The sequence below is a fragment of the Mauremys reevesii genome, linkage group 6 (assembly GCF_016161935.1).
Source record: "Mauremys reevesii isolate NIE-2019 linkage group 6, ASM1616193v1, whole genome shotgun sequence".
Classification (NCBI taxonomy): domain Eukaryota; kingdom Metazoa; phylum Chordata; order Testudines; family Geoemydidae; genus Mauremys; species Mauremys reevesii.
The window spans coordinates 42,576,276-42,597,786 of record NC_052628.1 but is presented as its reverse complement, the minus strand read 5'-3'; the positions used below and the strand labels follow the sequence as shown (position 1 = coordinate 42,597,786).

The 21,511-nt window shown below is 39.1% G+C and overlaps 1 protein-coding gene across 2 annotated transcripts in view; it reads right to left on the bottom strand.

Moving 5' to 3' along the window:
• The window catches only part of ARSB (arylsulfatase B), a 96,410-nt gene that overhangs the window by 7,496 nt on the left and 67,403 nt on the right, over positions 1-21,511 (bottom strand). The window contains exon 7 of one of the 2 annotated variants that reach the window (XM_039544884.1): positions 10,922-11,487. The exons of the other annotated variant lie outside the window; for it this stretch is intronic. Within the exon in view, the coding sequence (XP_039400818.1) occupies positions 11,372-11,487 (116 nt within the window). The 3' untranslated portion in view covers positions 10,922-11,371. Of the gene's footprint in view, positions 1-10,921; positions 11,488-21,511 lie in introns of those variants that run through there. 2 annotated transcript variants of the gene reach the window in all.

Below are 21,511 nucleotides of genomic sequence, written 5' to 3'. Positions count from 1 at the left end.
CAGATAAAAGTGAAAGTTTTCATTTTTAAAAAATGTAATATGTATACAGTCTCTCACATACCAGTGTGTATACAGGACACTTACAAGAGACGTAGTGAATGTACATGACTCATTATTCCCCACGCCCCTTTTCTCCCCCGAAAACATAAGGCTAGCTCAAGTAATTGGTAGAATCTTAAAGAGCTAAGATATAAATAGCCAGTACATCTATGAAAGAAAAGGAAAACTAACCTAAAATATTATCCTTCAGTCTGTGATTAAGATGATGAGAATGAACCATGCTGAGAGGAGAGGTTTTTTTAAATGGCAAGAGATCAAAGACTACAGTTTTCTCTAACATGGCATTTTGTGAAATCCCAACCACATAAGTTAGAGGGTCCAAAAAAACATTGCTTGAGGCACACTGTATTCCTATGCAGTGTGGGCTCATATTCCAGTGTGTAAGGAATAAATCTGGGAGTTTTGAGAATAGTTTTGGAGTAGGAGGAAATAATGTTAATTTAATACTTAGTTTGGAAAGGGAGCCCTGTCCAAGGAGTTAATCCAAAATGGCTGTTGGATGAGCCATGTCTCTGCAGGACACTGTGTTCGAACAACAAACTTCTGTATTTGTAATGAGCTAGATACAACTGGTGTCCAATGTGGAAAGCAGAAGCAGACTAAGCTTACACCTCCATTTCTTTATCTATGAAGTGGGGATGGTAACACCAACCTTTGGAAAGTGCACTGGATTTATTCAGAGAAAAGGGGCACATCATTTTCCACAGTTACATTTCTGTTTGTAGTAATAGAATATTCTCATACAATATGACTGCAGACAACTATAGGACAGGGGAAAATATAATAATAAAAGACTGTAAGATTAATCACAAACCAGCTGATGGAAGAGAGAATAAAGGAATTATTTTAGATCTGTTTCTGTTCTAGCATAACCTCAGATAGGTCTTGTCATAGTTTAAAAAGCTGAAGAGTGTATATTATGAAAAACCACTGAAATCCAGGATGAGAGGGGATTCCAAACTGACTGTCACTCTTTCCAATAAAAACTAGAAACACATCTAAGACACATACTAGACAGATGCAATTGTTCTAGAGGCCAGTTATATAAAGTGCATTCAATGAATTCCAGCAAGTGCTGGAGATGCTATTATCATCTTCTCTTTTCCCTCCATCTCTCTCTCTCGCTCTCTCCTCCCCTTCCCTCCCTCAGGATAGCCTGCCACGTGCACCATTCTCGGGGATTCCCTTAGTAACTACTGGTCATCTCTACATATTAAGACTCCTGGATTAATAGAGAAAATTACATCAGCTCATTGAAATTTTCTGATTATATGACCCTCCCTCCCCCGTTTACTCTTTTTTCAATATCTTCCACCTATTTCCAAGTAATTCATAACAAGATCCAAACGGGGGATCAAAATCTTTCCCCAGTACAGTATAAACCACTTACAGTGGACTAATGATAGAAAGGAGAGATAAGAGGTCTGCATGCCACAGCTCTCCTTGAATGGGCAAACAGATCAACAAAGCATTACTATAGAGCTATTTAGGGTCAGCCCTGCTTTGAGGAAGACAAGGAGCCCTAGTGAGAGATCGCAGGGTCCAGGGTGTGTGGACCTCCACCACCTTTGGCTAGGATGCACTGTACAGTCCCCCAACACAGATTCAGATCCTTAGCCAATAGAGAGTGAGATAAAACTTGGGTCTCACGGAATCCACATGCTCAGGGAGCACAAGGGACCAGACTATGCTCAGTCCTTGTGCAAGGGTATAAAGGAATCTTATCACCTACCATTCAGGGCAAAACACATTCAAGTCCTTTATCTTTAGTTGACATGGGCTAATACGTGTGAAAACAAAAATCAAAACTACTTAAAGTTACAATTTTGTTTTAACAGTGATCTCTCTTCTTCCGTGTTTTTAACAGCCAGTTTACCTGAGTTAATGGAAAGACAGGCTTTCAAAAGGTCGGACATCGCCTGACAATTACCAAGTCTAGAAAAGATAAATTCACCTTGTAATTATAACTTCTTTATATTATGCTGAGAATCTGATCCAAACCATTATCAATGATTCACATTTAAAAAAATAATTTTGTACCAATATTTTTGCTGAGAGGGATGAATGAGTTGCTAAATCTCAGAGCAGTCTCTTATTTAATACTTGAAAGGGACCTTTAAATAAAACCACACCGTTTACAGAGTCACTGGGATTTTTTCCAAAAGAAAAAGTTGTCATTGAAAAGTGATTTACATAACCTTCATGCTCTTTCTGATCAGGAGATAATAAGTAGTTCAGAAAAACCACAGAGGAGATCCATTAAGACAAAAGTCAGAGACCGGCAAACCAAAAAACACTTAGGTATGAGACCAGAAGGGAGTGGGAGTATTTACTAGTACAGCAACTCTTCGCGTAACGTTGTAGTTATGTTCCTGAAAAATGTGACTTTAATCGAAACAATGTTAAGCTAATCCAATTTCCCCATAAGAATTAATGTAAGGGGGAAGGGGGGGCGGGCTAGGTTCCAGGGAAATTTTTTTCACCAGACAAAAGACACTATAATTATATATTACACACACACACACACACACACACACAGTATACATTTTAAACAAACAATTTAATACTGGTACATAGCGATGATGATTGTGAAGCTTGGTTGAGGTGGTGAAGTCAGAGGGTGGGATATTTCCCAGGGAATGCCTTACTGCTAAATGAGGAATTAGCAATTGGCTGAGCCCTCAAAGGTTAACTCATTGTTGTTAATGTAGCCTCACACTCTACAAGGCAGCACAAATGGAGAGAGGGGAGACAGCATGGCAGACAGAGACAGACACACACTGTGTGTGTGTGAGAGAGAGATGCACATTGCTCCTTTAAGTATGCCGACCGCACTCTAAGTACATTGCTTTTTAAGTACTGGTATATCAGCAAGCTGAGAGGGCAGCTGCTTCCAGGAAGCTCCCTCCATCCTGAGCCCTGTCGTGTGTTCCCTCGCTCTATGGAAGATGTGGTAAGTGGGGCGCAGGAGCAGGGGGGAGGGGGACACCCTGACAGCCCCACTGCACAGCAAGCAGGAGGCTCCGGGGAGCAGCTCCAAGGCAGAGGGCAGGAGCAGCACACGGCAGTGGGGGGAGGGACAGCTGAACAGCCGGCAATTGATAGGCTGGTGGGCTGCTGCCACACAGGGAACTGATAGGGGGGCTGCTGGTCCACCCTGGTTCCAAGCCCCCACCAGCTAGCTGCAACAGGCTGCTCTTTCCGCAAGCAGTGGACAAAGCAGGTGGCTGCCGAACGACATTATAAGGGAGCGTTGCACAACTTTAAATGAGCATGTTCTCTAATTGATCAGCAACGTAACAATGAATCAATGTTAACCCAGACACCTTTAAGTGAGGAGTTACTGTATTTCCATTAGTGGGCATTAGAGTTATCACACCATTGTAATTTCCCAAGAAATCTCGATTGTATTCAGCAGCTTCACAGGTTCTCATAGAAGTGGTAACAGGATCATTCTCCTGTTGCTTCCATTAAAATAGAGCCAGGGTTTTGCACATCACAGCTGCTGTTCTCATTTAAATCATTTTACTGTCTTCTCAGTGTTTGAAACACCTACTCATATGGCATTATTGAATGAAAGAGTTGCTCCCCAATGGTGCAAAATCAGAGGTAATACTTTTCCAATCACAGGCTCTGCAGACTACCGTGAATCCACCAGAGTCTGTTTTTTGCACTACAATATCAGAAGTGGTGGGTGGGGAAGGAGGACAGAACATCTTAAATATTATGGAATTAATACTAGCTTGACAAAAATTAAATAGAAAAACAGTTTAGGGGGTAAAGGTGGCCGTTTACCTCTACAAATCACCCCGCCTAGTCACCACATCCACCATACTTTTGCCAGAAGCTGGGAATGGGCAACAGGGGATGGATCATTTGATGATTTCCTAACCTGTTCATTCTCTCTGGGACACCTGGCATTGGCCATTGTCAGAAGACCCAGTATGGCCATTCCTATGTTTTTACTTCTGGAATGTTTGGCAGATCCATTTTCTTCTGACTAATGCTTAAATCTGGAACAGTAGGAATAATGCAGCTCAGGATTTATGGCTTGATCCAAAACCCACTGAAGTCCATGGAAGTCTTTCTATGGACTTCAGTGGGCTCTGGATCAGACTGTTGAGGTGTCAGCAGTAATGCGCAGGGAGCCTACACCCCATCAGCTATGAACCCTTCACTTGATCATCAGATATAAAAGGAAGTAATTAAATATCTAAAAGCATATAAAATGTTGTAGATAAAGCAGCTACGTATTCAAATACTTTACAACATTAAATAAAAAACAAACCTCAAAGAAATTACATAAAGACAGACACATTTTTGCACACAACACACAGGTAACTGCATCCTAATTCCCTATTGGCATACACAGCTGTCCAGTCTGCATGAACAAATTGGAAGGTTTATTACCGCAATTATGAAAATTTGGTCATTAGCTTCCAATTTAAAATGGACAAACAAATGAAATTTAGTTCGCTTTTGCCTCATGCAATCATGTACAGACACTATAGTTCATATAGGTCTCTATTTGACTAACAGATGTGAAGTCCCTTGAATCAATAGGGAAAACAAATTTGAGTGAATTTTTCCTGCCCTGCACCAACCTCAGACGCTCAAATCTAGAAACTGTTTGTTCAAACACATCAGCTGTTCTCCTCTGCAGTAATGAACAACCAGGAGAAAGAGGGGCAGTCTCTCAGATAGCAGGAACTCAAAACACATATTTTACAAAGCCATAATCAACACTTGAACTGTACCCACCAGCAAATAGGAAGCTAATGCAATCTATGGTGCACAGATGTAACATGATCCCTACAGTTAGACCCATATCATCCACTATATTCTGCAGCCAGTATAGCTTGTATATGTTCAAATGCAGCCTCATGTAGCGCAAACAGGAGTATTTCAATCTGCAGGTGTCAAAGACCTAGATGAGAGAGGCTGAGTGTTCATCCAAGAAAAACAGTCACAGTCAAGATAAATGCCACCTGTGGTATTCAGAACAACTTGGGATATAAGAGCACGCCCTACTTTGAAAATTTTATTGGCAAAGGGTGGGCAGAGACCAACACCTGCCATGAAGTTGCTTCCTTCCATCAACCAGCAACACCTTGTTCTTCTTTTCAATATGTCCGAATGAACATTTATTCAATTCAGTATCTTTGCTGGTCACTGAGAAAGCCACACACATTGCATCCTCTGGGCGAGAAGGACAGACAGAACTGCATACTTTTAGACATAGAACTGTATATAATTCACAGACTGACATCACCACAACCCAAATCACTTCACTATCTCCTCCATTCGCCTAATATACCATATTTTGAGCAAGAAGTGTCCCAGAAGACAACCCAAAATAGGAGATCATACATCGAAAACTGTGCACAGTTGGAGGCACCACACTGCAGACCGGATATTATAGAAATGAAAAAGATACAGGAGAATGCAACAAGAATAATGCAGAGTTATAAGCGGGGATGGGAAAAGGTCTGGAGGTTCTGCTATCACCAGATATATCTGACAAGAGGAAATGAAGTGAAGCTAAGAGAACACCAAGAGTTCATGAGGAATTGTTTTACACAGTGGATACTTAATATGAAGACTAAAAAAGAAACACAGTTGTGTTATCAAGAGTTGTACTAGCAAGATACGTTAGCTGGTCACCTTGACCACTTGTTTATTGTCCTCCTTCTCCTAACCTTCATCTCTCTGTTGCATCTTTCAACTGGGGGGTCAATTTTTCATTAATGGTTTAGGCAGTTTGGGATGTAGGTAACATTCACAGACAAAGAGTTTGTCCTCAAAGTGATAAGATAATACGTTACAAATGTTTTTTCTGAATTCAGGAACAAGATTTGTTGTTCCTCCACTTTTACATTCCTATCTTGGCAAGTCAAGAAGGTCTTAGGCTCTAAAATTACTAAGCCACCTTTCAAAATGGCACTTTAAGCATAAGTTGCGTAGATGCTTTTAAAAATTTTACTCTGTAAGCTCTTTTGGTTAATAAAATAAACAATAACAATAAATGGACATTCAAAGATAGCAGTGGAGACTGCGGTCATGAACGCAGTGTTAGAAAGAGCTACACAAGCACTTGCAGGAAAAAATGACAGGCTACAAACAGGTGGCAACACTCATGGCCTCCTTTTCTCCCAAAACTTCACTTTTACTATTTATATGTAAGGGATTAGAACAGTGGATGTTCATATTCTACCTATGATCAGCAATACCTATGAACAACAAGGTGAGAGCCTTACACTCAATCTGCAAGCAGATGATGGGAGCCTTTTTGGTTCATGTTCAACAGTAAGAGAATGAGACTAATAATCAAATCCAGCTCTCCTGCATTACAGGAATGAACATGGGCACTAGGCTGTCCATCAAACTCTCTTGTGCAATAGAAATAGCTTCCTGGTTTTATTAAAACACCACAAGATGGCAAAAGACAGATCAAGTTAGATCCGCCACACTAAATCATGACACGCTGGATTACTATACTTGTGTATTATAACATGTAGAGGGGCTCAATGTATTAGCTTGATACTAATCTGATACAGCAAACAGTAGTTAGTATTTAATCATCTGATACCCATTTCACATAATTTTGTGACAGCATTAAAATCACTGATTGTATGCTCATTTACATGACACAAAAGATAGCAAAAATAAAAGTAAATAAAGCAAGATTGTTTTGGGGGGCTATTTATATTTTTTAGTTCTGATTCAAACACACCATGTACTGTTGGAAGGTATTTTTCCATGACAGAGCATGTGCATTGCAGTAAATATGTTCCTTTGCAGAGAGCCAAATTAAAAACTGTTTCTGAAGTTTGCGTAAGTTATCCTCACCCCATTATGCACTTTATTATTTTATTTCACCTTGACTACAAAAACAGGTGCCTGATCTTGCATGATGCTGAAGTGACTTCAGTCGGATTTATGGGTGTTTGCCAGAGATACTCAGCAACTTGAAGAATCAGGTACGAAACCAGAAAACAAAAGTAGTTGCATTATATTTGGCAATATCCAAAATAAGAAACACAGTTTTATATACTGTTTTGGAGAACTGTACATGGGCACTTGATACACAAAGCAATACTTTCTTATCTAATTTATGGAAATAGAATTTTAGTCTGGCACCTGATTGGCCTATTGCAAAGTTTTGTTATACCATTAAAGACATCACTAATAAAACCCCTAAACTCCTAGCTCATTCCAAAACAGAAAGAACTGTAACTGCAAAAAAGGTTACAAATATGACAAAAATTCTATGGTTATGAAATCTGTAAGTTTCATAACAAAAATTACATGCACTAGTAGGGTCTTTGGATTTTATTCGGCACCTGATTCCATGCATTACACTGTAACGTTGAGCTCATTTCATGCTCTTATATACCCAAGACAGTAACTGGCTAATAAAAAACTTTGGACAAAATGAGATTTGTATAAACACAGTAACTATCAGTGTACTGTAAAAGGATTAACAAGCAAAAAGGTGAAAAAAAGATAGAGACACAGATGTACTGAAAGCAGAGAAACACAAACACACCAAGAGTAAATTTACTTATGTGAGTAGCTACTCAGAAATCAATGGGTTTGCTCATGTGAGTAAGTTTTAGCACGTAAGAGGCTACCCACTACTAATTTATGTCTCACTGCACAATTTAATGTATACTGTAGTGGAGTTAATCCTGCTAAGAATCAGAATATTATACATGCATAAACAGATGCTGTCTAATTCATATGCAACTGTAATAAGAATTAGATCTTTCTGAAGTATTTCTTGGACTTTGATATGGAGCATATCCTATTTGAATCTTTTTGATCATTATAATTGTGTCCGAAATGTTGTGCATTTAGTATTTGTCACAATTGTCCTTTGTTTGTCAGGAGACGCTGTTATTATGCAAGGGACTTGTAGAAGCAGATAATTTTGCTCTTTTTATGTCTCAGTTCAGAGATCTCCTTTTGAAGTAAATAGCTCTTTCCTGAGATTGGGCTGGAAAATTAAGTATTTTTGAAGCAATGTAATAATCAGCAAAAAAAAGCATGCAAAAATTTACATGTGTGGGTGGGTGGCAAGGAAGGGGACAAGCTGGGGTGGAAGATCTGTCAACTCTGCTAGAAAAAGGCAAAGTAATGGACCTAGGGGCTTATTAAGTGAGAGATATAAGGTACTAACACAAGAAAGATGAAATAATTCAGTGTTTAAAGTGCTCTCCAACCCCATTTCTAATGTGTTTCACTCTGTACAGTAAAGAAACTGTAATAAATATACAGACACACTCACTCACTTGAGAAGTAGAACAAATTTTATTACAAACAAGACTAAATGAGTCACTCACAATGACTTCTCCTGTTGCTCCTTAGCTTCCTGGGGCTGGGGTCTGTATTCCATGCAAGGTTCAGAAGATCAGTTTTTTACTTTGAACCTTCTTTGGTCATGAACTTTGGGTAATGACCAAAAGGATGAGATCACGGGTACAAGCAGTGGAAATGAGGTTTCTCTGCAGAGTGGCCAGGCTTACTCTCTGAAACAAGGTGAGGAGTTCTGCTATTTGAGAGAGCCTCGGAGTAGAGCCGCTACTCCTCTGGATTGAGAGGAGCCATCTGAGGTGGTTTGGGCACTTGGTAAGCATGCCCCCGGGAGGCTTCCTTTGGAACTCACTAAGCACGTACTACTGGGAGGACCCAAGGCTGACTCAGGACATGCTGGAGAGAGTATATCTCCCAGCTGGCCTGGGAACACTGGGGGATACCCCAGGAGGAGCTGGAACCTGCTGCTGCCATGACCCTCACCAGGAAAAGCGGCATAAAGGAAAAAGAAGAACCTCCACCTTCTTTAGACTAAGCTTCTCTGACTGTCCAATAGTTTACTTCAGGGGTTCTCAAACTTCATTGTACCCTGACCTACTTCTGACAACAAAAATTACAACATGACTCCAGGAGGTGGGACTGAAGTTTGAGCCCACTCGAGCCTCGCCGTCCCAGGCAGGGGGTCAAAGCCAGAGCCCCACCGCTCTTGGCGGGGGAGGAGGTGGGAATTCCAAGGGCTTCAGCCCCAAGTGGTGGGCCTGTTACCTGAGTCCTCCCCCCACACTCAGGGCCCAAGCCTTTGGGCTTCGGCCTTAGGCAGTGGGGCTCAGGCTCCCACTCACCCATTCACCATACTTTCTAGAGTGATGCTACTGTCTGCCAGATGGCAATCCAAATGAATAGTTCCCTCCAATGACCCACGTAAATATAGTTTGTGCATATGTGAGTGTGTGCACAATTCTGTAGGTGCAGAAGTTGAAGTCACTTCTGAAAATGTTCAGAGATGTGCATGCGTATGTGCTAATATTGACTCTGTGCTTTGTTGACTCTGAACTTCTTAATTGTCTTCTGAAATTTAACTCTTAGCTCTCTGTGTGTGTGTGACACCAGCCCATTAAGCAGTGAATTCACAGCACTCAGAGCACCAGAGTTGTTCCCCATTTTATGTTAGATCTGTATGTGATTTTTTTTTAATTACTGCAGAAAGGGGAAAAAAAGACAGTATTTCTGGAAATAATTGCTTTCTTTGCAACCACATGAATCAGTAAACTGTGGAAAGTGTAGGCTCCCTGTTGATGCACACACATGCAAGCATCTTCTAAAGGACTAAATACAAGCAATGCATCCACAATTATAAGTTGCTACTAGTAATCACTATCTGAGAAAACCAGGGCTTCATCCTCCTTCATTGAATGACATGGTATGGAGAATTGCTGAAATCTACCGGGAACTTTATCATATATATTTTTCAGCTAATGTGGTAGTTACTTGTGTGTGTGTGTGTGTGTGTGTGTGTGTGTGTGTCTGTCTGTCTGTCTGTCTTACAGTCTCATAGAAGCTCTTGGTGGTTTAGACATGTAACTTTCTATAGCCCAAGAAACAGGCCCAAACCAAAATCCTGGATTCTACCAGACCTCTTAAAGAATGTAAAGATCATTTTAGCATTTGAAAAGTTTCACACAGCCCTGTCATTTGAATGTTATAGGTATTTATTGTACACATACATCACAATTCTGTACAGAGCCAAAGCTAGCACTTCCATTAAGGCAACAAACTGAATTAACATTGGACTGCCATTTTACTTGAATTTCCTTGGGTAGTTTAGCTTTTGGATTATGCACTGACAATCTTTACAGTAACATGAGATTTTTCCTGCCATGTCAAGCAGAAGAAAACATATGTTAATTAAATGGACACAAGTTTTGTCTAATGTCAGTGCCAGACTAACACTGTGAAAACTTCAGGAGTGCTAAGTATTGCATTTTTCATTTCTATAAGAACACAAATTTTAATCTGAACTTTTCCAAGATCCTCAAAGGACATAAATACATGCCCTTATGTAGTAATACAATTTATCCCGTCGCTGAAATCTTTAACCACTCAGATGACCTCACTCAACATAACCATTTATCTGTGAGACAAAAGCAAGATTTAAGAATTTTCTTTGGAAACTTACTGAGGAATTAAAACTAAAAAAAGAAAAATATTAAAGGACAGTGGGATCAACCAACATTTGCAGATCTGAGAGATTTGACACCAGAGGCGGCTCTAGACATTTCGTCGCCCCAAGCACGGCGGCATGCCGCGGGGGGCGCTCTGCCAGTCGCCGGTCCCACGGCTCCGGTGGACCTCCCGCAGGCGTGCCTGCAGACAGTCCGCTGGTCCCACGGCTCCACCGAAGCCGCGGGACCAGCGGACCCTCCGCAGGCAAGCCGCCGAAGGCAGCCTGCCTGCCGCCGTCCCAGCAACTGGCAGAGTGCCCCCCCACGGCATGCCACCCCAAGCACGCGCTTGGCATGCTGGGGCCTGGAGCCACCCCTGTTTGACACCATGTGAGCTTTTGAATATTACAGTGTCTTCTACTTATAAGTTGAGAAACTGAACTCCTTTTTCCTTGTCTCATTTGCTTATTGTTTTAACAGCACTATTGCTGAGTGTGCTTGGTGCCTCTCAATAAAGATATACAAGACATGGTGAGGGATTCTGTCCTCTGCTACAGCTCTTTTATGCTGTGGCAGTGTAAAGCAGCTGTTAAAGCCTCAGATCTGGCCAGAGAAGAATTTCCCCCTGCCCAGGCTTTGCAGAAAGTAACTTTACGCTCGCCTACAAAGATCCTGACACAAGCCTGGGAATAGGGGACACGGAGGGGGAAGAACAAGCATGTCAGTGATACAAGGGGACAGTGAGCACTGCAGGAATTGTGGGCTGCACGTCCATTCATAGAAAGCTGGAGACAGGCATCTGAAACTTAAGGAGCACCATCAGGTTCTCAGAGTTATGGTGGTGGCCCAGAATTGGGTAAACACAACCTTGGCTTAATTCTACCGTAGCCCACACTGTCCTGGCTGTTGGACCGCTGAGATGAGCAGCACAAAATTGCAAGCAAAATCCCTAAAGAAAAGAGGGAACTAATTAAACAAAGGGGAAGAAAAGAATATGGGAGGCAAGGAAGGACAAAGATAGTATCGGTACACATTAACTAAGCAAAGGCTAGAGCACAACATGATGGAGAAAAACGAACACAAAAAAGCTTTTTTTAAAACAGATGAAATAGAGGGGGATATTTTCAAAACTCAAATGGCCATTAGGTTCTCAACTCCCATTGAAAGTCAGTAGGAGTTGGGCACTTAACTTCTATTTGTGCTCTGGAAAATGTCCCCACAAATGAATGAGCAGGAGACTTAACCTACAACAATTATTCTAACTTTACGAAGTGGGTATTCACCCACGAAAGCTCATGCTCCAATACATCTGTCAGTCTATAAGGTGCCAGAGGATTCTTTGCTGCTTTCTTTAACAGAGATGCTTTCAGAATCCTAAGCAGAGTGTATAGATTTTATTTTTTTAAAAACATATATAGCAATAATTACAACCTAAACAATAGACAAAGATGTGATGTATAAATGTTTAGTCTATCATTCCTTGAAATATAGGCTTTGTAACACTTCACAATATATTTTCTTCTGCCTGAAATGAATATGGAACTCTTTATTTCTGCAGCTACGGTACATTTTTATTAAGGGAGTTTTTACAAAGGGAGGGAAAATAGGTATCAAAATACCAACCTCAGAAAAAATAGTTGTTAAAAAAGATACAACATCGTTGTATATTTAATGAGTATTAAATAAAAACTGGCTGTATAACAAAGCCTGCACTTTTTTCCGGCTTCAACTATCAGTTCGAGGCCAATTCCTAGTTCCACTGAAGTCAATATCAAGACTCCCACTGACTTCACCTTTTGGCCCCTACTGCACGTCTTGAAATATTTTCTTATGATAAACTTTACATTTGCCCTGTATAACTAATTTGCAATTGATTGAGTCCATTGCAAACCTATCCTTTCTGAAATAAAATCTATAAGGAAATGCAGAGACACAAAGTGCTTTACAATGGAAAAAGTTAGTTTTAAATTAAAAACCTCTAGTGTCTGAGTTTAATAACTGACATTTTGCAATTATAGTAATTTTGATATTATATACAGTACCACTATTTAAACAGTATAAAATGGTGTTTCATGTAAAAATAGCATTAGTTTGTGATTAATCTGTTTTACATACATATCAATGTATATGCATTTTTAATTTTACAAAAAGCAGACTAATAAATTACTTCTAGCTAAAAGTTTTTTTCTTCCTATAAGATGCTACAGGAAAACACCTAATAAAACTAAAGATAAAAGTTCTGTGGTATCTTTGGATCATAAAATGTTTACTTAATGTTCTCTCTGTGTAAGAGAATAAACAATCATCAACATGACAGCAAAATAGCTTCTTCATGGTTAGTGCTTCCAAAAGGGCTACAGTTTAAAGAACAATAGAGCCTGTATGGATAATCTAAACTTCTTAACACACCAAGCCCTTCCCCATGTATCACAAACATTTCCAAAAAGTTGGTGACCCAAGATACAATGTCCAAAAAATTTTATATAGTCTGGAAGTTTTAAGGTACTAAGTCCATCTGGATTGTAATATATCTGTGCCATCTACAATACTGCTATTCTCTACAGAAACACAGATAAAATATTTATAATTTTTACTCTTCTGCTAAATCATTTAAAACCTACAGTTTTTCCCTTAATGCTGCTAAAAATTATTTCCAGAATGTTTCCACTCATTCGTAAAAGATTTCAATAGTTCTTTGCCAACAATGGTTTCCCATTCTAGTTACAGCTGTATGAAAAGTCTCTCCTCCTCTCTTTTCGAATACATTTATTTTAAAAATTTTTGTACGTGTCATTGGGTGTACAGCCTTCATTACCAGATTACTACTCATTCCAGATGAAAGCTGAAAACTCATTAGAACTCCCGGACCACTGTAATATACTCTTTTATAAATGCAGATGGCTCCCAGGCTAGCAAAGTTTGTGTGTATCTTTTTATTTTTTTATTAATTGTCATTTTTTATTCCATGATATATGAAACAATTATTTCCCGTGAAGGAGGAGAAAGCTGAAATGTCAAGGGCTCTTCTTGGCTTCTCTCAGGCAATGAATTATTAAAGAAATAAGATATTTTTGCTACTTCATTGAGGAAAGACATTTTCTGACCTTTTTTGCTACTTTATGGTGATAATGAATTTTCTGCAAAACTCTGAGATTTTCGGTTACTTTATTAAAATAAGACTATTTGAGGAATAGCCATGACCTTGACCTTTGAAGAATTAATGGAATACTGATTCTGAAGGAACTGATCAGGCTCTCTGGTCATTATCAGACTATAATTTCTTACTGTCATGTCGATAACACCTAGCTGTGTGCTATACCTATACAATGAAGTCAAACTATCTTAACTCATTTACTTGAACTACAACTCTGGATACTTAGACACATATCCCACTATTCATCACTCTTTCATGGTGATTTTAGTTGGTACACCATGCCGTTTTGAGTCTAGATGAAGGATTTGGAATAGAAGATTAACAGCACCAGCCTGGCATAATACAGGCTGTGTGTTCTCTGAAGCTTAACTTCAAGGGACATGACAACATAAAAACAGGTTTTTTTTTCAAATTATTCTGCTTCCTAATTTTTTTTCATTGATTATATCTTTGAAAATAGAATAATAAATATAGATGGTGAAGTCCTGGCCCTGCTGATGTCAACAGAAAATCTCCCATGGACTTCAATGGGGCCAGGATTTCACTCAGGGTATTACATTTTACCTGGCACAATTTAAACACTTGAAAAAAACTACAGTAAATCAGAACAAGAGTAAATTTATGAATAATTTCTATGATTTCAGACTCCACAAAATTCAACATTATGATTTAATATGTAGCCCTTCTTCACTCACATATACATGCGCACGCAGCCCCACCCACCCTTCAGTTCTGTGCTCTGACTGAGGCCCTGTATCACTGCAGATCATTAAAAATAAGTGTGTGGGGGTTTTTCTGCCTGTCAAAAATGTAAAAAATATAGGGGTGTTTGAAATCTTAATTTTATCTATGAAACAGTTATATTTCAGGTGCATTTAGTTGTATTTGTTTTAGATCTTTTAAAAATATCAAAGGACACCTTTGGTCTCAAATATGAAATAGAAACACCCATTTGCAGTACTGCAGTCTAAGGTGTATCAGGTAAGCCACAGTATTCAATTACAGTGTCTCTGCCTCCCCAGGGAAGGCTAAGAGGTTTACAACTTGACACTGATATTCTGCAGTAGATTAACACTTGACTGGTTCCCAACCCAGAGGTATTTTATTTTAAAATGTAGTTTAGCCTTTACACTGAGATATGTATAAAAGTATAAAATATTACAGTATATACTGGCAATAAAGAGGTGTGTGGTCTAGTGGTATATGCCCAGAATCAGAAGATAGGAACTCCTGAACTCTAATCATGGCTCTGGCATTGTGGTCTTGGGCAAGTTACTTACCCTCTCTACCTTCATTTCTGAAACAGGGATAACACTCATTCATCTCCCAGGTGAACTGTAAGGGTTAATGTTCATGAACCATTCTGAAGATGCAAATCACTATGTAAATGCTTAGTATTATAGAGGAAAGATGCTGCTACCCATAAATGACAAATGGTGAAGTGGAACTATAAGGAAAAAAAGAATGGGATCTGGGTGACCACAGGAATGATGGACAACAGAGGTGCTAGAACAATTTGTATAGCAGGGGTGCTGAGAGCATTTGAACCAAACTACAAATCCTGTATATGATGGAAACCACTTCAAGCCAGGGGGGTGCGGCAGCACCCCCAGCACTCCTAGTTCCAGTACCTATGGTGGACAATGGCTCAAACTAAGATGCTGGGGAGAGATAAGGCAATGCCTTGTAATAAATGATAGATTATTTGGATTTGTGGTATTTCAGTAAGAATAAGGCAACATAGGTTAGCTGACAAGCATTTAGTGCATTTTACTTTTCCAAACAAACAGATGTTCTGGGAAGCACAGAGAATGGAACTGTTCTTTTGTTTTGTTTTTTTTTTACTTATTCCAGATCATTTCCCCATTTCAAACAGTCAACTCAAGCAGCTGATTACACTAAAATGATGACTTGTTCATATTTTGATTCTTTGAAAGGTATTAATCTGGCATACACATTAACTGTGTTTATCCTAGTCAAAGCACACAGATTGCTCATCCATACACATACCTGCTGCACACACAAGCTGCTATTGACTACACTAATAGGGGGTTGTTCCCACCCCCACCCCCCACTTATTATTTGCAAAACTTGTGATAATCAGGAATAGAACATGCAGAAATCAATCCTGTTTTGTAATGACTCATAGAATCTTCTTTCACCCAGCCACAGTAAGTAAAAACTGTGTGCCTAAAGGAGTCTACAATGTCCCTTAATCAAGATGAATTCTTTTGATATTTGGATAGATATATTATATAATGCTATAGCCACTCTAAGGCAATTCATTATGAATTAATGTCCATGTATACAGTATTACCAAAAATGAAGTGGTTTCTCCTTCATAATAGACTTTATGAGTGTTCTACTTCCCCCTCTTACCCCCATAGAGCAGACCTAACCCCTTAGTATGCAACCATTTATTTTGGCAATTAATAGTGTAATGTATGAGGTAATGCCTTTTTTCAAATGGCAAGAAGAATAATGTAAATTTTGATTAATTTTGCCCAGAGCAAGTAAGAGCTTGAAGAAAAGTCACAAATGGTTTTACAACTCTGAATTCCTCTGTCTTGGATTTCTGCCTTTAAGAATGTTTTTTCTCCAAAATAAATTGACTACAATTAGTAGGCCTACAGTTTTATTATGCCTTTGAAGTTTTAGTTTATGGTAAGCCTGGAATTTTAAATGAAGGTGAAAGTTTCTTCAATATAAAAACCCCACCCATCAACATTTTTTTTGGATACAAACCCTATCCTTTAAATTCACTTCATGAAAACAAATTTCAAGTTGCTTATCCAAGAGGAGGAGAAAGTGATTCCCTGAAAATAATCTACAAGATTTTGTAAAACTCTGCATTTCATTAATGAATTAGCTAGTCAGATTAAGAGATAATACAGAGGGTACTGACAGATTCTGATTAACAATTCCGAATTAAAAGGATACATTTTCTTTCACTGTGTCATTTAATTCTGATTCTGTGGGATATAGAATTTCAGTGCTTTTTGAAGGCAGGCCATCTAGCGATGACTCTGTGGAAAGGAATATGTTTGGTTTAGCAGTTAGGGGAATTTAGACTCAAATACAGTTGGTTTTTAATTCAGCTGAATCACCAAAACTTGATGAAATGCCATAAGGCCGTTTAAAAGAAAGCAGATCTTTCACAATGAAAGAGCTGACATCACTCTCCCTGCTGCCAAACCATCAACAATTTGGAAAGCTATTTTTTAAAGGGATGAAGCAAAATTAAAAAAGAAAATGTGTAAGATAGATTTTCTGCAATTTCCTTTCAAGACACAAGTGCTGTTAATTTAAAGTACCTTTAAAGGTATTTTCTGCACCTTATTTGGTCTCTCAATAATATTTACATTACAGAGGAATGTGTACTATTTAAATTCAATATAATATTGCCTCTGCTGTTTGCAATTTTGTTGAGTTATTTAAAAAAAATCTCAAGTGAATTTTCAAATGGAACTGTTCTAATTGAAAAAAGACCTGGAAGGACTAGACTTTTTGTTTTAATCTTCTGCTTTTACATGGGACTGCTCTGTACTAATTTATTAATATAATATTGTGACCTAATTATTGGAATGTTTATTGTAGGAGTGCACAGGGTTAAATCAACAGGGCTGTAGGGAAACAAACAGGCAAATTAAACAATGGATTGGGATAAGACACCCCTCACAAACACTTGAGGGTTGTTACCAAGAAAACTGGCCTGGAGGATGCTGGCTTGACTTCCCAGTGGAGCGCAACAAACTGGTTTGGGCAGCAGGACGCAAGCCTAGGAAACTGAGATAAAGAGTCTGCAGCTGGATAAAAGTGATTCGCTCTCAAGGCAAGGCAGGTCAGTTATTTGAGAGAGACAGCAAAGGGAGGCCTGCCTACAGTCTCTGACAAATGATGGCAAGCCTCCATGTAAGATAGTCTGTATGCAAGCCTATGTATTGTTTTAAAATATTTTTCTCGTTATGCTTTATTCCTACAGTTAACCCTCTTAAATCAAGGTATTGTTTAGCGTTTTCTAATCACTTTGTTTACCACTGGTTATAAGTTCCCCAAGGGAGGAACAGCAGGAGATGAACCCATTTGGACCTGCTGGAGTAACCACAGTGGATCCACGGCGTACTGTAACCCAAGGCCCAGTCTACATGTGGGAGAATCTCATAATATCATTCCAGGAGAGGTAAAAGCATAAGGATCATCACCTGTAGGGGTGCACTCAGAGAGATCAGACAAGAGGAGGCCCTGTAATCGTGACAGTAGCCAATATTTTCAATCTTTAACCTAGTTTTCTGTTGAACTAATTTACTGTAAGCAATTGAACGACAACTAGATCAATAACGTCTTAGGTGTGCATTCCTACTAGGAAAAACTATTATGCTGGTGTAAAAAAATTGGAGATGAGAGGGCAAAGCTCAGAGACAGTTTTCCTATTTCAGTCCAAAGTCACAAAATGCAGAATCAGAAACATGCACAATAGGAGAACCTCATGAGCTGCATTTTCAGAGATATGCAATATCTGTTTTGTATGCATAGAGAGCTATATATCACCACAATCTAGTAAAGAAAAAAAAGATATACTAAAAGAACATATACATTACATGTTTAAACACTCAATATCAGGAAATAACAATATTAAGAAAGCATAGGCAACATTAACTCCACCTCTGGTGTGTGCATGCATTACAGAATAGTATATTTTTTAAATTACATGATCACATTTCTTAAACAAATCATGTAGAAAAATGTGTATGACATGTAGCATCCTCTCCAAATACATACTATTCTTGATGTGCCAGAAAATAGTGGTCCCATGCAAGTCAAATATTCCAAAGACCAAAGAGATGTATGATCACTTAATTACACTGGCTTTTTAAACTATTAGGAATTCACAGACTATGGCTGAGCATCTTTAAATCCTAAGAAAAGTATCAGAGGGGTAGCCGTGTTAGTCTGGATCTGAAAAAGCAGCAGAAGAGTCTTGTGGCACCTTATAGACTAACAGATGTTTTGGAGCATGAGCTTTCGTGGGTGAATACCCACTTCATCGGATGCACGTAGTGGAAATTTCCAGGGGCAGGTATATATAAGCAAGCAAGAAGCAGGCTGGAGATAACGAGGTTAGTTCAATCAGGGAGGATGAGGCCCTCTTCTAGCAGCTGAGGTGTGAAAACCAAGAGAGGAGGAACTGGTTTTGTAGTTGGCAAGCCATTCACAGTCTTTGTTTAATCCTGAAAAGTAATTGATCTTAAATGACATATCACAATGTGTAGATTCTGCAAAACACTAAGGCCCAGATCCTCAAAGGGAGTAGGCACCTAAATACTTTGAAGATCTGGACCTAACTGCATGAGTATGGGTTTGCAGGATAAAGCCGTAATAAGAAAAGAGGGAGGCTGGTGTCACTAAAGGACAGAGTTAAGGTTGTTCAACAGCCTGTCATAGACTAAGAGGCTGGTCTAGATAAGGAAAAAGAAGTTGAATTTAATAGTCCCTTGGGGAAAGGGACCAGAAAACACCCCCATTCCCAGCTATCTATAAATTAAGTATAATCAATATAAGGCTCTGATCTCCCAACTATGCAAGCTTCATTAGCCAGCTCTGAATCAGAGCTTCCCTAGCTATCTCCATCCTCCTGAGGGGGCTGTTTTTATACTGTTTCCTGTGCCTTAGGTTCCCGTTTGTTAACTTGCTCTACCTGTTCCCGCAGCAGAGCTTGGGTACTCTGGCTCTTCCAGTCAATAGTAATCACCAACAGTAGCTCTTACACAGGTGTACATATTTGCCCTTTTCCTGATATTTCGGGTAGAACAGAGAGAAAGCAAAAGAAAGCCAGCCACAGCAATGAACGCATCACATCATGTTCATCCACCTCACACAAAACTAGACCATCCAGAACAGGAAAGAACTAAATTTGTAAGCAAAAAATAATTCAAGCGGCCTCTTGAGACTGACCATCCTGTCACACAGTTTTAAACTCCGAGTTCATCTAAACATGTTAAGGATCAATCTCATGGATTACTAATAAAGTAAATCCACGTATTCATGTCTGAACATCAGTGACATAATAGCAGAATTTTCAGAAGCCCTTACACTAACTTCAAGCACTCAGCAGCAGACCTTCCAGTGATCTGCCACATACCATCCATCTATCTCTTTGCTAGTTGTCACCTACTACAATGACCTTTCATCATTCCTTCCATAATAACTTTCTCAAGGTTATTTCCAAAGTACACAAGTTTGCATATATTAATTTCCGACATCAGGGTCTGCTTCTCTCCAATCATATTTCTAACATCAACATTAGTCTTCTTTTCCATCCAGGAAATATGGAAGAGTCTTTGTCGGCAGCATACTTCAAAAGCTTCAGTTTTCTTCTTGTCAGCAGCATTAACTTCCCACAGGTTACTAATATCTGTTTTTTTTCGGATAATTACAACATTCCCATAGCGCTTATCATCTCTATAAGTATTCTTAACCTTCACTCCAGTTTAATGTAGGGGTTTTTTTTTGTTCAGAAACATATATACATTAAAACCCCACCCCTCCCAATTCTCATTGAATTCCTGGCTTGTACTGAGGCCAATAATGAGACATACTTGATCAATATGTATTTTAAACATCCTGTATAAGCGTTTTCTATTCTGCCGTGTTCTCTCCCTCATGGTGTACTGAAACAGTTTTCAGCATGTAAAGAGGCTTTGTGAGTGCAAGTTATTCCAGCTAAGGTTCACAATCTTATGTTTAATAATATTTGTTCCATATCCATTTGTTTCAACTGGTAATCTAGTAAGAATGTACGTTTTATTAAAGTCTTCTTTTTTTTGGCTTCCTGCCTCCTCTTTTCCTGGTTAGCAATCATAACTGTGGAGGACATGTTGATCATGAGATCTATATTTTCCAGTGGCTGGAAAAAAGCCAGCCAATTCAATTGTTAAAGTACAGATTCTGCTGCCAGGCCCCCAAATAATATGCAGAGTTTACTCCACATTTTGTACATTCACAGTGTAGAATAGAAGACAAAATCTGTCCCTCAACTTCCTCTCCTTAACTTTTCTATTTCAATGTCTACACCTTTGGGGCATGGTCAGAAGAATGGGTCAGGAAGATGATTTTAGCAGAAGTGTTTTGAATAGACCTAGAGAGGAGCAATATGAATGTCAGGAAGCCCAAAGATAAGGTGGCCACAGTAATAAAGAAGGGGATGAAGTGGCTAGAAAGGAACAGAGTCTCAGAAGTGTTGTCTCAGCGGAGGCAAGTTCTGAACACAGCATGGATGTACAGTGTGTAGAGAAAGAAAAGGGAATCAAGAACAATACCCAGTTTAAGGACCTATATGACATAGGATGGCCATATAGTCAACAGTGTTAGAGATAGGAGAGAATGGAAAAATAACAAGGTCAGCTTTTGCCATGGTAAATTTAGGTTTATTCTAAATCTTGTGTGCCGCTCCCCTTTACCCACATTGTGTATTCAAAACATAGCTGCCAAAAATCAGTGTTCTAGCCTATCCTTCCAACCATGTCACCCCTCTTTTTGGAAAATGAAAAAGAAAGGAAGCTTAAGGAGAGACAGGTTGAGACGTGTACAAATATATTTATGTTTATTAACACAGACATAAAATTATATACATTGAGTTTTTATGACATTATAGGAGAATCTTACTACATTATCACTGTCAAAACTAGAATCACTAACCAGATAATGAGCTTGTCTTGCAAAGCACACAGCTCCTTCAATTTGCAATTAAGTTAAGAGAAGTTGTGGGTGTTCAGTACCATGCAAAAAATTAAACCAAATATGAATAGGCCAGATCCAAGAC